The 13,461-nt window shown below is 46.5% G+C and overlaps 1 protein-coding gene and 1 long non-coding RNA gene across 2 annotated transcripts in view; both read right to left on the minus strand.

The window, feature by feature from the left end:
• Smyd3 (SET and MYND domain containing 3) overlaps window positions 1–10,280 on the minus strand; it is a 547,366-nt gene extending 537,086 nt beyond the window's left edge. Inside the window, exon 1 of the mRNA XM_032915340.1 lies at window positions 10,039–10,280. Coding sequence (XP_032771231.1) covers window positions 10,039–10,202 — 164 coding nt within the window. The 5' untranslated portion in view covers window positions 10,203–10,280. The remainder of the gene's footprint in view (window positions 1–10,038) is intronic.
• Window positions 1,832–3,957, minus strand: LOC116911389. Its single transcript, XR_004389325.1, has 3 exons — window positions 3,853–3,957; window positions 2,690–2,775; window positions 1,832–2,032 (listed from the first exon to the last, which is right to left on the minus strand). It is a non-coding gene; the product is annotated as an uncharacterized LOC116911389 (long non-coding RNA).
• Window positions 10,281–13,461: the final 3,181 nt, after the last annotated feature.

Below are 13,461 nucleotides of genomic sequence, written 5' to 3' on the forward strand. Positions count from 1 at the left end.
TCCACAACCCCTTCATATCTTAAACACCGGTTCTACCCCGGTGACTCTTAACGCCACCAACTTCAGTTGTGAGCATGAAGTAACCTCTGGAACCCAGCTTGTGTGTGCTGAGCCTAAGGAAACACTTCTCAGAAGATTTCGCCTCAATGATGCTGGTCTCGTCCCCACCCCACCAATCCATCCAGACACAGGATTTCTCTGCGTAGCCCTGGCTGTCCTTCAACATCAAGAGATCCACCTGCCTAGCCAGCATAAGACCTGTAAATCCACAACTCCAGAGGGTGAATCCAGAAGAACTGGTAGTCCTAAGCCCATGGTGGCCCAGGCCTGTGAACCCAGCAATGGGGAACCACAGTCGGAAGCAGGAGGATCAAAAACATCCTCAGCCAGGGAGTTTGAGAGGAACCTTGAACTATGTGAACTCGGGCCTCAAAAATTAAAATAAAATAAATTAAAACTCTAAAACACAACTGCTGGCTCCAGCTGAGCTGAGCTAGGGTGGCCTCACATCTATAATCCCGGGGCTCAAGAGGCCAAAGGCAGAAGGACTGTTTCAAGTTCAAGGCCAGCCTAGAACACACTGAGTATCAGAGGACCTTGTTAGATAATAGTGCATCTGACTCCATAGTGAAAACCAAGCCCATCGAGGCTACAGACTGAATCCCCGTCTCAGAAAAGGAAAAGGGACACAGGGCTGGGCTGGGGCTCAGTGGCAGGGTGTTTGCTAACAGGTATGAGGTCATGGGTTCAGTCACTGCCGCCAGCAACAAACACTCTCACACAGACGCACACCACGTTCTCTGAACTCACTTAACTAGCCAATCACAGAAAATGGCGAGGGCTGGAGAGATGGCTCAGTGGTTAAGGGCACCGACTGCTCTCCCAGAGGTCCTGAGTTCAAATTCCCAGCAACCACATGGTGGCTCACAACCATCTGTAATGGGATCCAATGCCCTCTTCTGGTGTGTCTGAAGACATCTTCAGTATTTATATATAATAAATAAAGAAATATTCTTTTTTAATGACAAATGCCCTAAAACACGAAGCACAAAAGGGTATCTTCCAACCCCCCGGAAAAAGTCACTCCTAACTACCTAGGAGTTAGAAGACAGCCTGGACCACATGAAAACCCCCCTTCAAGGAACCAAAAATAAATAAATGAAAGCTTTACTTAAAATTAGTATGTTTAGATAACTGTTTTGCATTTTCCGGTTTTCATTTCTTTATGCTGTAAAATATTCATAGATAAGGTCCACATAAACAAAACCTCTTCCACCAACCTGGTGGTATAGGCCTGTATTACCAACACTTGGAAGGTGGAAGCAGGATCAATAGTATGAGGTAATCCTCAACCACACGTTGATTTCCAAGCCACCCGGGGTCATAGACCTTATCTCAAAAACAGACGGACTTGCCACTGTCCTCGGCAGCCTTTTCTTCAATCTTCCTACAGAATCTGTTTTAACAAACTTTCCAGCTTTCGAGGGGGCTATGCCAGAGGACAGCACACACGGAGAGCAGTCACCACCACAGGCATGAGCCAGCAGCTCATCCCATGACAGTCAGAGGAGATCAAGAATTCCAGAGCTCACAGAGCTCTCCAATATCAGTCATGAGTCAAAGCAGCACAGGACATATCAGTGGACAGCAGTGCAGGGGGAAAAGATCTGACGTCCCCATGACAGGGCAATAAATACAAACTGACGGTAGGCAGCTGGCTGGTCCTGGAGGTCTCCTGGAGGTCTCCTGGAGGCCACCTGGGTTTCCCAGGATTAATTAATTAATTAATTACTACTGGAGAAGTCTGCAGTGTACTGATTTCCAGGCACCATCCTCTACCCCTGTCCCAAGTCCTTCTCTCCTTGAGCACTCCGAGCAAGCATCAAGCAGTCTGGAAACGGAGAGCAGCTTACTGTCGTGTGCAGAGCAGTCATCCTGTCTGATTAGGAACGTCCTCTGCTGTAGCGTTCACATGGGTCAAATGCTGTCCGGCTCGGAGCTCAGCCACACGGCCCTTTCCCAAACCTCCTTGCTAAAGAAAAATAAGCAAAACAACGGGAATTATAACTGCCACCTGTGAGGAAGCCTGGATGTCATTCACGTCCACGGTGTCCTTTTCTACCCGCCTAATTATCAGTCACTCCTTCTCATTCCTTTACAGGTCTCTGGCCCTCAGATAAACCCATCAGCCATTACAAGGAATACCCAAGCCATGATTTCAAATCAGCTATACAGGTGCAGCCTGCGAAATGATTCTACTTGTCCCTCCGCCTTCAGGGCCTCCTTACACAAAAGTTTATAAGACTTCACTAACAAACTTCACAAAATTAGCTATTATAAAAACTCAAATGATGTTTCTTTTAAAATAAATTTTAGATTTTTTTTAAGTGTTTTCAGCAACTGCCTCTCTTGAGACTCTGGTATACCCTCTCGAGACCCTCCAGAATGCCAAACATAAACTAGCCTCAGCTGGCAAAATCACACCCCTGCTAGAGCACGAGGCAAATCATAGTCACCTGCTGTGGACAGTCTGAAGCGGCCCTATATCCCACACACCTGAGATTTAAATCAAAAACATATCCCCATAACATTTCTGTGCGTTTTTGTTGTTGTTGTTGTTGTTGTTGTTTGTTGTTGTTTAATTCTCAGTAGTTTTCCATGCAAGTATGGATTTGTACCAAGTGCATACCTGGTGAAGAGAGTCAGAAACTCGGGAAGCGAAGTTGCAGGGAGTTGCAAGCTACTGCACAGGTCTAAGAAGCAAACCCAGGTCCTCTGCAGAAGCAACAAGTGATCTTAATCAATGAGCCATCACGTGCACCTCCCCACGTCTCTTACACATTAGGAGTCGGGGACACAGGACTTCATGATTTCTACCTGGGGTACAAGCCAGTATGAGAATTTACCTTTGCTAAACTATTCATTACAATACATACCTTTCTTGGTAACTTTATTTAGAAAATTCACCCAATCCCTGGATCTCTCAGATTTCTGATCATTTCAGTAATTGTTTTCTTCTAACATTTATGCACGCCCTAAATTAAGACATATAGTGCTAAGCAGGTAACACTTGGAGTTGATGAATTCTGTGACCATTTGTAACTGCCAATATCAAAAACTTCAATACCCGCCCTCCACTGCCATGGCTCACACATGTGCATGCTTAGTCTCAGGTTGATGAACTGTTTGTGGAGGATCAGGAGGTGTGGCCTTGTTAGGGGAGGTGTGGCTTTGTTGGGGGAGGTGTGGCCTTGTTGGAGGAGGTGTGGCCTTGGAGGAGGTGTGGCCTTTGTTGGAGGAGGTGTGGCCTTGTTGGGGGGAGGTGTGGCCTTGTTGGGGGGGTGTGGCCTTGTTGGAGGAGGTGCGTCACTGGGGATGGGTTTTGTCTGTCTCAGTCAGTCTCACTGTCCCCCTCTTCTTTCTCTCTGTCTCCCCAGCCCCACCCCCATGTCTCTCCCCTCAGCCTATAGATCAGGATGTAAACCTCCTGGCTACAGCTACAGCTATTGCATGCCTGTCTGCTTCCCGCCATAATGGACTAACCCTCTGAAACTGTAAGCAAGCCCCAATTAATTACTTCCTTTTATGAGTTATCTTGTTCTTGGTGTCTCTTCACAGCAAACAAACAAAAACTAGGCAAACAACAACAACGATGACGATGACAACGACAACAGAATAGGCTGCTGTGGCTGACTCCTGTAATCGCAGCACTGGGAAAGAGACAGGTCTTTTGTGAGTTCAAGGTCAGCTACAGTGTATTTGGAGTCCCAGACTAGCCAGAGCTGAACAGCTAAACTGGTTAACTGCTTGCCATGCAAGTATAAAGACCTGAGTTCAATCCCCAAGACCTACCTAAAAAGAATCCACATATGATGTGCATTCTTGTTATCCCAGAGTTAGAGCAGCAGCTAGGGAACCTAGTCTACTTGGTGAGTTCCAGGCCCAAGAGAGACCCTACCTCTAAATAAAATAATAATAATAATAATAATAATAATAATAATAATAATAATAATAATAATAAGAAGAAGAAGAAGATAAAATGAATGTCGGGCAGTGCCTGAGACAGTGCCACTCAAAGTTGTCTCCTGGCATCTATACACACATGTCACATATACCCATAAACATGTACACACACACACACACACACACACACACACACAAATAAATAAATATAAATTAAAAGGCCTTTGGCCAGGCACAGAGGCACATACCCATAATCCCAAAACTCAGGAGGTAGAAGGCAGAGCGAAGAAGACCAGAAGTCAAATGCCATTCTTGGCTACATAGTTCGGCCGGTCTGGGTGACATGAGACCCTGTCCTAAACAACTAAAAAGACCTTTAGCTGTGTAATTCCGCCACACTCACAACCCACCCCTTTCCCCGTGATCTCATCCCCAGCTTACAGGCTGTAATCTACCATTGTGTGAGCTCTTACCTACAGCTCAAGGTCCTTCTGCCCTCTGCACCCATCACAGCCACCCAACATCTGGGCCCATCCAACATTCACAGCCAGCAGCTGCTACTGCAGCAGGACGAAAGCACGAGGCGTTCAGAGGTTAAACAAAAAACAGGTTTTAACAGGTCCCGCCACACTTTACGTCAAGCCCACATTTCAGCAGGCAATTCCCTCTTCTTTCCTAGAAAACTATTTTGAATCTAAGCCTAAGTCACTTAGCAACCACTTCCCTGGCTGTCTCACACCTTTTTAAAAAAATTTTTAAGTGTATTTATGTGGGCAGGGTTGGCTGCGTGTTTGTCTAGGCATCACATGCACATGACCAGTGCCTGCAGAAGCCAAGGGTTACAGACAGTTGTGAGAGTCGGACGGTTGGCGCTGAGAATCAAACCTGGATTCTCTGGAAGGGTAGCCAGCTCCCTTCACCGCTGAGCCATCTCTCTAGCAACGAAAGCAATGCTCGTTTCGATGTTCTGTCTTGTGTGCTTAGGTTTTTTGTAATCTATCTCCTGAACATGATGTGGCTTGTTCTAGAACTCATGGGGTCTCACTATGGCTGGCTTGGAATGTGCTACATAGACCAGGCTAGCCTCATACTCGGGGATCTACCTGCCTCTGTCTCCCGAATGCTGGGATGAAAGGTGTGTGGCGCTGTACTGGACTTTAATCTCTGCAGCTGCCTGTCCCCACATACCATGTCTCTCCACACAGCATGGAGCTGTTTCCCTTTAACCCTAGTCTAGGTCCAGTCCTTAGCCAAGAAAGACTCCGCTGTCTTACTAAACTGTGTTCCCGCACTGCCTATGTCATGGCCTAGATGTACACATGTCAACTCCAACATGGCTACCTTGTTTTCTCCAAGCGCCGGAATCTATCTCCTGAATCTGATGTGGTTTGTTCTAGAACTCATTTTTTTCTTAAACATCCATCCTATTTAAAATGTGTCAAATAACAAAATCAATTTTTCCCCAGTTAACATTCAGATTTTTAGCACAGCTCCTTACCAGACTGGTCTGAGTGGTTGCTTTGAAGGTTTGTTTCCCCTCCCCCAGGTCTTCTGAGACACCCTGAATGCAGTGTGCCAAGGCCTTAGATGCTCACTGTTCTCTGTGACACAGAATAATCCAGTCCCTTTACTGGACTGGTGCCACCTCATCTCTTGAGACGTCATTCTGCTCCGATCCCTGGTATCCAGTCCTGACTTAAGGGTCCACCACCACACAGTCCCTTGTCCTGATGCCCACTCTTCCCTTGGTCACTAACCTCCTCCATCCACCTCACTGACAGCATTTCAGAATCCCTTGCCCCTCAGGCTCCCCTGTGTAGCCACTTCCTTCTACCACTGTTGGGCTACAGTCAGCAGCTTTCCCTTCTCATGATGCTAAATTATAAGGCTCGGGGGGTGTGCCTAGCATGAGTAAAGTCCTAGGTTCCATCCCCAGCACTACAAAAAAAGAAAAGAGATCCCAAATAGAGGAAGAGGCATGGAGACGAAGACCCAAACTGTACGGTTATTACCTGTCCCTTGGTCCATTTAACACCCCCATAACCACAGAACATTGGCATATAGCTCCCGTAACATGTCCACTCTCCCAACATTCGCCCACTCCTCTCCACAGTCCACAAAGGCAGAAAGACCTTCCCGCTTCCAAGTCCCACTTCCCTCCTGAGAGCCACAAAGCCTGGACCCTTAATGACACATGAAATGCTCTACGGAACTATCCTTAGAGTTTGTCCACAGACGGTGTTGATAGAGAAGCAGCAAGCAACATGGCCCTTTCTAAACTAGCCCTAAATCCTGTCCTTTCACAGTATGGACAGTTCCCATCTGCTATGTGCCTTGTAAGCGAGAACAGAAAGGTTAGACTTCAGTCAGCACCATGGTAAGAAGACCTACAAAAGCCAAGATGATACAGCGAAGCTATCTGAAGGGTTATTTCTTACTTTTTCATTTGTGTGTATCTATGTGCACGTGTGCCATGTGTGATCACATTTTCATTTATGTGTACCTATGTGCACGTGTGCCTTGTGTGATCACATTTTCATTTATGTGTGCATCAATGCCGTGTGTGATCACACTTTCATTTGTGTGTACCTATGTGTACATGTGCCTTGTGTATCACATTTTCATTTGTGTGTACCTATGTGCACATGTGCCATGTGTGACCACATTTTCACTTAGGTGTACCTATGTGCACGTGTGCCTTCTGTGAACAGATACCTGCGGAGAGCAGAAGACACAGACTCGGACCCTTAGAGCTGGAATCACATGTGACTGTGAACCGAATGACATAGATGCGGGGGATCCAACCTGGGTCCTCTGGAAGAGCGGGAGGTGCTCTTCACCTCTGAGTCATTTCTCCAGACCCCACAGTGAAATTTCACATGCTTCGTTTAACCAAAATAAGCTGCAGTAAACAAAGCTCATGTTACAATCAATCTTTTGTATGAGCGGCAAACTAAAACCGTGTACTGCAGCAGGGAAACAATATCAATGACTGCACATCACGAGTTCATCTTCTTCCTTCAAGTTGCTAGGCAATCGCTACCCCAGAGCCATATCCTCAGCCTCTTCGATGTCTTTTCTCATTACATGAAAAGCTAGGAGCCATTCCTTAAAGGAAAGAACAAGAGACGCTAAAGAACACATTCAAGCTTCTCCATTTTAAAAAAAAAGAGCCAGGCATGGTGGCACAAGCCTTTAACCCCAGCAGTTAGGAAGCAGAGGCAGGTGGATCTCTGAATTTGAGGCCAGCCTGGTCTACATAGTGAGTTCTAGGACAGCCAGGGCAAATAGTGAGACCCTGTCTCAAAAAAAAAAAAAAGAAGGAAGAAAGAAAGAAAGATGACAGGCAGCAGGCAGGCAGACAGACAGACAAAGGTAAGAGAACAGTTTGCAAGCTGGGAATGATGGCATTCACCTTTAATCCAAGCAGAGACAGCCCCATCTCTGTGAGTTTAACATCAGCCTGGTCCTCACAGTGATTTATTTCCAGGATGTGCTATAGAGAGAGAAACTGTCTCAAAAACAAAAACAAAAACAAGCAACAAAAAAGGAAAGAAAAAAACTGTTTGCAAAATAGCACTCATATTACAAAATGAGCGCTAAAATTCAACAACAACACAACACCTCCTTCTCACTGTGTAAGTGATGGTGACTAAAAAACAAACTCCAGGGACAAGCAGTGAACAGGAAAACGTATGCTGCAATGACGTGCATCAGCACGGATGGGAAGCTTCCGTGAGGATGCACCAGCATTTCCCTAACCAGATATTCGGGCTGCAATGATTCTCAACTAAGCAGCTCAGAACCCATACCCCAGAAACGAGTGTGTTCCATGAAGGGCTTCCCACAATGCAAGTGGATTCCGGCATACACACCCTGTGGCAACCCAAATCCGGCACAGATCAACTGTTTGGTGTAAAGAACGAAGAAGCACGTATCTATTAGGCAGCACGAAGGATGCATCTGTCTATAACCCTGTGAAGTCCGGGCTGCCTCCTACTTTTTAGCCAAACAAGAACACTACTTTCTCACCTATCAGTTAAGGTAAGCTGGGGGTTGGGGGGCAGGGGGGGGGGAGGCGCCTGAGCTCAGCTAATCCCGGGTCCAACAATTAGCTTCCCAAAGGGCAGCGGCAGAGTCCCTTGTCCAGGGCGCTAGAGAAACCTGCTCCGGAATCCGCTTACCACCGTGCACCCAGCAGAAGGATACGGCTCAGACTACAGCCCAGCCCCTGCAGAGCAATTCTGACTTGGTTCCTGTCCACCTTCAGGTCCAGGTTTCTCCCACCCTTAACGCAGAGCTGAGGACTCCCCAACAGCCTTTCAAGAATTTTTTTTTTTTTTTTTTTTTTGTTCTTGAATCACGAGAAAAGTTTATGATGTAAGAGTCACAACTACCATAAAAGACAGGCACGTTGGGCACTTTATTCTGGAAAATGGGCAGTCCCTTGTAACGGACGACTCAAGATCAGCTCTGGGAACAACGAAATATGTGTAGAAGTCCAGTACTTCATACACTAAGAAAAATACAAATTAACAAAAATTTTAAAAAGAACATGTCAGGTTGGAGAGACAGCTCAGTGGTTAAGAGCCCTTCCAGAGGACCCAGGTTCAAAAGACAATCTCTGATCATTCCATACTAATTTGTCGTTGTTTATGATCAAATGTTTCTGTCCTACCCACTGAGCAACACAGCCGTCAAACGGTGTCTGCGAGGAGACTTACGTCATCTTTACCACTTAATGCTACTGGACTTAAGCGGTAAGCTCTCTGCCAGGGGGTGAGGTACACCTACACTCTAAATACCTGGCAAGGTATGTAACAGAATGAAGGATGAGTCCTGCTTTCTCTAATTAGTCTGTGACAAGGGGCACATGACATTCGAGCTTTGAAAGGAGTGAATTGCTTTAACTCCACAAACTTCCCACTGCTCTCTCCTCAACAAATCACATGCATGTGTATGCAAGTCATTTCGATTTTCACTTTAGAAGATAACATAATAGTATTATTTGCTAAACTTAAAATGCAAACTGAAATCTTCAGTTATAAACCAAACATGAATATTGTGGAAGCCGGGCGTTGGTAACGCCAGGACTTTTTTAATCCCAGCACTCAGGAGGCAGAGAAGGCCAACCGGGTCTACAGAGCTCCAAGTTCCAAGGCAGCCAGAGCTACAGAGTTCCAAGGCAGCCAGTGCTTCTGAGAAACCCTGTCTGAGGGGGCGGGGACATGGGAGGGGGGAGAGGCGGAGCGAGAGGAGTATAGTGGAATGGATGGTAAAGCCAGATTACTCCCCACCTCTACCCACCCCAATCACAGTGTCTGGAGGAATGGTCTGGAGGAATGGTCAAGTACAAAAATCAACCTACCTATCTCAGAGTCCTTCTCCCAGTGTATGGTGAGAACCCGATGTGTGCTGACGGAATACATATCCTATGAATGCACATGTATGTTACACAACTCTATAAACAGTAAAGCACCTTAAGTTGACACGGTGCTTCCAGACTTCGAAACGCTGTCACATAAACTGTTGCATCTACACAGAGGTGGTGAGTTTACACTTGTTCGCACAATCTCTACAGGGCGAGGGACAAGGTGAACACTCTGTAACCTACGCTGCTAGAGTATACTGTTTGCATCTGTATTCTGCTCTTCTGTTACACTGTAATTCTCATTTGCTCCGCTCCTTAGGGATGTCTCATTCATCTTCCTAAACCCAAGCCAAGCAAAATCCAGACCAGCAAAGTGCAACATAAACACCAGGCTTCTTCCTCCCGCAAGACAGGTCAGGTGGGGCCTCAGTTCTGATCCTGACGTACACACCCCTGCTCCTTCCCGCACCTACCCACCCCTGCCACTTCTGATTTCCACAACCGATGAAGCTCGTTGCACGGGGTATGAATGTTTTGTTCCCCAGCAAAATTATCTACTGCCCAACGCTTCCCCTTCATCCGCACCACTGACTCCCCCAATTCCTACTGCAGCCTAGGGTGCTGCAGACACCCCACAGAACTGTGCCCCCGAGGCCCATCGCCACCCTCAGAGCCACGCGCCAGGGCTCAGGCTCCGTACCTACCCCAGAAGGCAGCGATCGCAAACGACGCCACGACTCCCCTTGCACACAGTGTAAGCCAAGGGGTCGGAGCGGAAGAGCAGCTCCCCGGGGCGCAGTGGGGCCACAGCGCGCAGCCCGTTTCCCCGGTCGGCAGTCGTGAACTTTTCCACCTTCAGTACCTCCATCCTTTCTCAGCTCCACACCTCAGACTCGAGCGGGGTCCCTCGGCTTGAGTCTCGTGTTTTCTGACTGCGCGCCTGCGTCCCGCGCTTGCGTACACCAGGGGGCGGAGACGAGCGCGCAGGTCCTGTGAGCATGCGCAGGAGGACCTACTCTAGCTAGGGTTAGTGTGGTGTGTTTATTTCCTCTCGTATTTTATTCTGCGACTTTTTTTTTTTTTTTGAGACAGAGTCTCACTGTGTGTAGCAAAGACTGGTCTGGAACTCTCTTTATAGACCAAGAAACCTCTTTTTTAGACCTCCAACTCATAGGGATCTGCCTGCCTCAGCCTCAGTTCTGGAATTCAAGGTGTTCACCACGCTCAGCTTACTATGCAAATTTTAATGCGTAGTGAAAAAAACTATAGAGACCAGCAGCGGTGGCACACACCTTTAATCTCAGCACTGGGGAGGCCGAGGCAGGCAGACCCCTGAGGGCTAACCCCAGGTTAAGGCCACCCTGGTCTACAGAATGAGTTTCAGAACAGCCAAGGCTACAACAGAGAAACCCTGTCTCAAAAAATAAAATAAAATAATGTTTGTAGGGCAGTGGTTAACTGCATATTCACCACCTAGATTGAAAATCTTAGCATTTGCAGTTTTGAATCACACCTCCTGTATATATACATGCCCATATTTTTAACAAACCATCTCAGAGTTGCGTTTGGGGAACCTTTTGAAAATACGTTGCAGTCAGGTCTTGAACTCGGAAACCCTTTACTCACTACCTCCTGGGTACTTGGATTATGGGTATGCAATTTACAAGCAAAGGTGCACGCACAAGACCTGCCTAGGAGCGTCAGCATGTTCGACCGGTTCTGAGGCTCACACTTAGCTGCCTCCTGGATCACACCACGGAATGCTTTTTAGAGACAGTCTCGGACTGGAGAGATGGCTCAGCGGTTAAGAGCACTGACTGCTCTTCCAGAGATCCTGGGTTCAATTCCCGGCAACCACATGGTGGCTCACAACCATCTGTAATTGGATCGATGCCCTCTTTTGGTGTGTCTGAAGACAGCTACAGTGTATTCATATACATAAAACAAATAGTAAATCTTTAAAGACAGGGTCTATTATGTATCTCTCGATGTCCTGGTACTCTCTGTGTAGATCAGGCTGGTCTTGAACTCACAGAAATGCACCTGCCTCTGCCTGAGGGCTGAAGTTAAAGGTGTACACACGATCACACCTGCCCACCAAAGGGTCTTTCTTATACACACTTCTGGTGCCTCCTGGCAACCACAGCAAACCCACAACTTGAAGACTAGTCTCAGTAATAGAGAAATCCTGCTCAAAAAAAATTTTCTATTAGTGATTTGTTACTTCAATCTGAATACTTTACTGGTTTGTGACCGTGCCTCACAAGGTCGCTTGAAAAATCTCCATGTAAAGCAGGCTGGCTTAGCATTCACAGACATCTGCCTGCCTCTATACCTCTGCTCCCCACCCCCAGCCCCATCCTGCCTCTCTGCTCCTGCCCCTTGCTGAAACCTTAATTTTCTAAGTATAGTTTTAATGATGCTTTTAAAATGTTTTAACCTCTCTTTTAGCTCACCACCTACTAGAGGATATACTACTTTATGGATATATTAGTAGTCTACTTAGGTAGAGTCAGGAGAGCAAACATGAATCAGCAGTGGTGGCCCTACCTAGTAGAGACGGTCAGGCCTCAGCCTTCACCTGAGTCAGTAGGAGGGACCCAGAGGGATATCAGCAAAGTGTTCCTTCACAAGTCTGCCTCAGCCTTTCACCTGTGGCCATTTCAGAAAAACCTTCGTGTGTTTCTGCCAGCAAAACATCATCCAACACAACCGACTTTCCCCTTCGTCTCAATCAAGGGCATGTACCATCACACCCAGAAATACTCTTAGAAAAGTAAATGTTAACTTTATTATTGAGTTGTGTGTGTGTGTGTGTGTGTGTGTGTGTGTGTGTGTGTGTGTGTGATATCGCCCGTGAGTGTGAGTGAATCGTGCTCAGTGTTGTCACAGAAGTTAGCAGACAGTGCTGTGGGGGTCTTTCACCACACGAACCATCTCGCTGGCCCTTCCCCTTTTCACTTAAGTACATACCCACTGTTTTGTCATAACTTGGATTGCTTCATTGTGTTGTGCTTGGTGCAGGGAGCAGAACCCAGGATTTTGTATTTCCTGAGCTCGATTTGTGACGAGGCATTCACTACAAATTCTTTAAAAGTTACTGTGTGGTGTGTGTGTGTGTGTGTGTGTGTGTGTGTGTGTGTGTGTGTGTGTGTGTGTGTGTGTGTCTGTGTCTGTGTCTGTGTGTGGTTTTTTGAGACAGGGTTTCTCTGTATGCCCTGTCTGTCCTAGAACACTATAGAGCAGGCTGGCCTTGGACTCACTGAGATCCACCTGCCTCTGCGTTCTGAGTTCTGGGATCAAAAAGTATGAGCCACCATCACCTGGGCAACTTCTTTAAACACAAGGTTGAAAGGGAAACCCCATCATCTCACCTTTAAAATTGTTACACGTCTGCCCCCTAGATCTGAGAGGGTGTGTAAACAACACCTGACCAAGTCCAACAGACATGATAACATGGTTTATCCCACATCCACATTTTCATGTTTGATGTGACTTCTCTTCACATCCCAACATTCACTTTTACACTTGAACCTGTTTGGGAACCTTTTTATGCTGCAGGTTGAGCTCAGAGCCTGGTACATGCTGGACACAATTGCTCTACACTGACTGACATGTCCAGACCATGTATTCTTTTACTTACAACAGTCTCATTACACCAGATAAATAAAAGGACAGGCTCAAATGTCCATACCACAGTGGTATTGTTCACAAATGCAAAAAGTAAAAACAACCAAGTCTGTGGTACCTAGGTACATGTGGTGCATGAACATGCAAGAATACTATTCTGCCGTCAAAAAGGTTGAAATTCTGAGCTGGTAAGATAACCCAGCAGGTGAAGTGCTTGTGGCCGATTCTGACCACCTTAGTTGAGTTAGTTGACACATGTAATTTTGAGAGAGACAGAGAGAGAGAGAGAGAGAGAGAGAGAGAGAGAGGAGTCCATAGGACCAAATGTGCAAGTGTGCAAGTCTCTCTCTCTCTCTGTCTCTCTCTCTCTCTCTCTCAAGTAAATAAATAAATAAATAAATAAAATACAAAATGTAAGAGATGACATTCTAACACATGAAACATTAAAGATAAACCTTGAAAACATATAAGGTGAGAGACATCAGATACAAAAGGAC

The sequence above is a fragment of the Rattus rattus genome, chromosome 10, assembly GCF_011064425.1.
Source record: "Rattus rattus isolate New Zealand chromosome 10, Rrattus_CSIRO_v1, whole genome shotgun sequence".
Classification (NCBI taxonomy): Eukaryota; Metazoa; Chordata; class Mammalia; order Rodentia; family Muridae; genus Rattus; species Rattus rattus.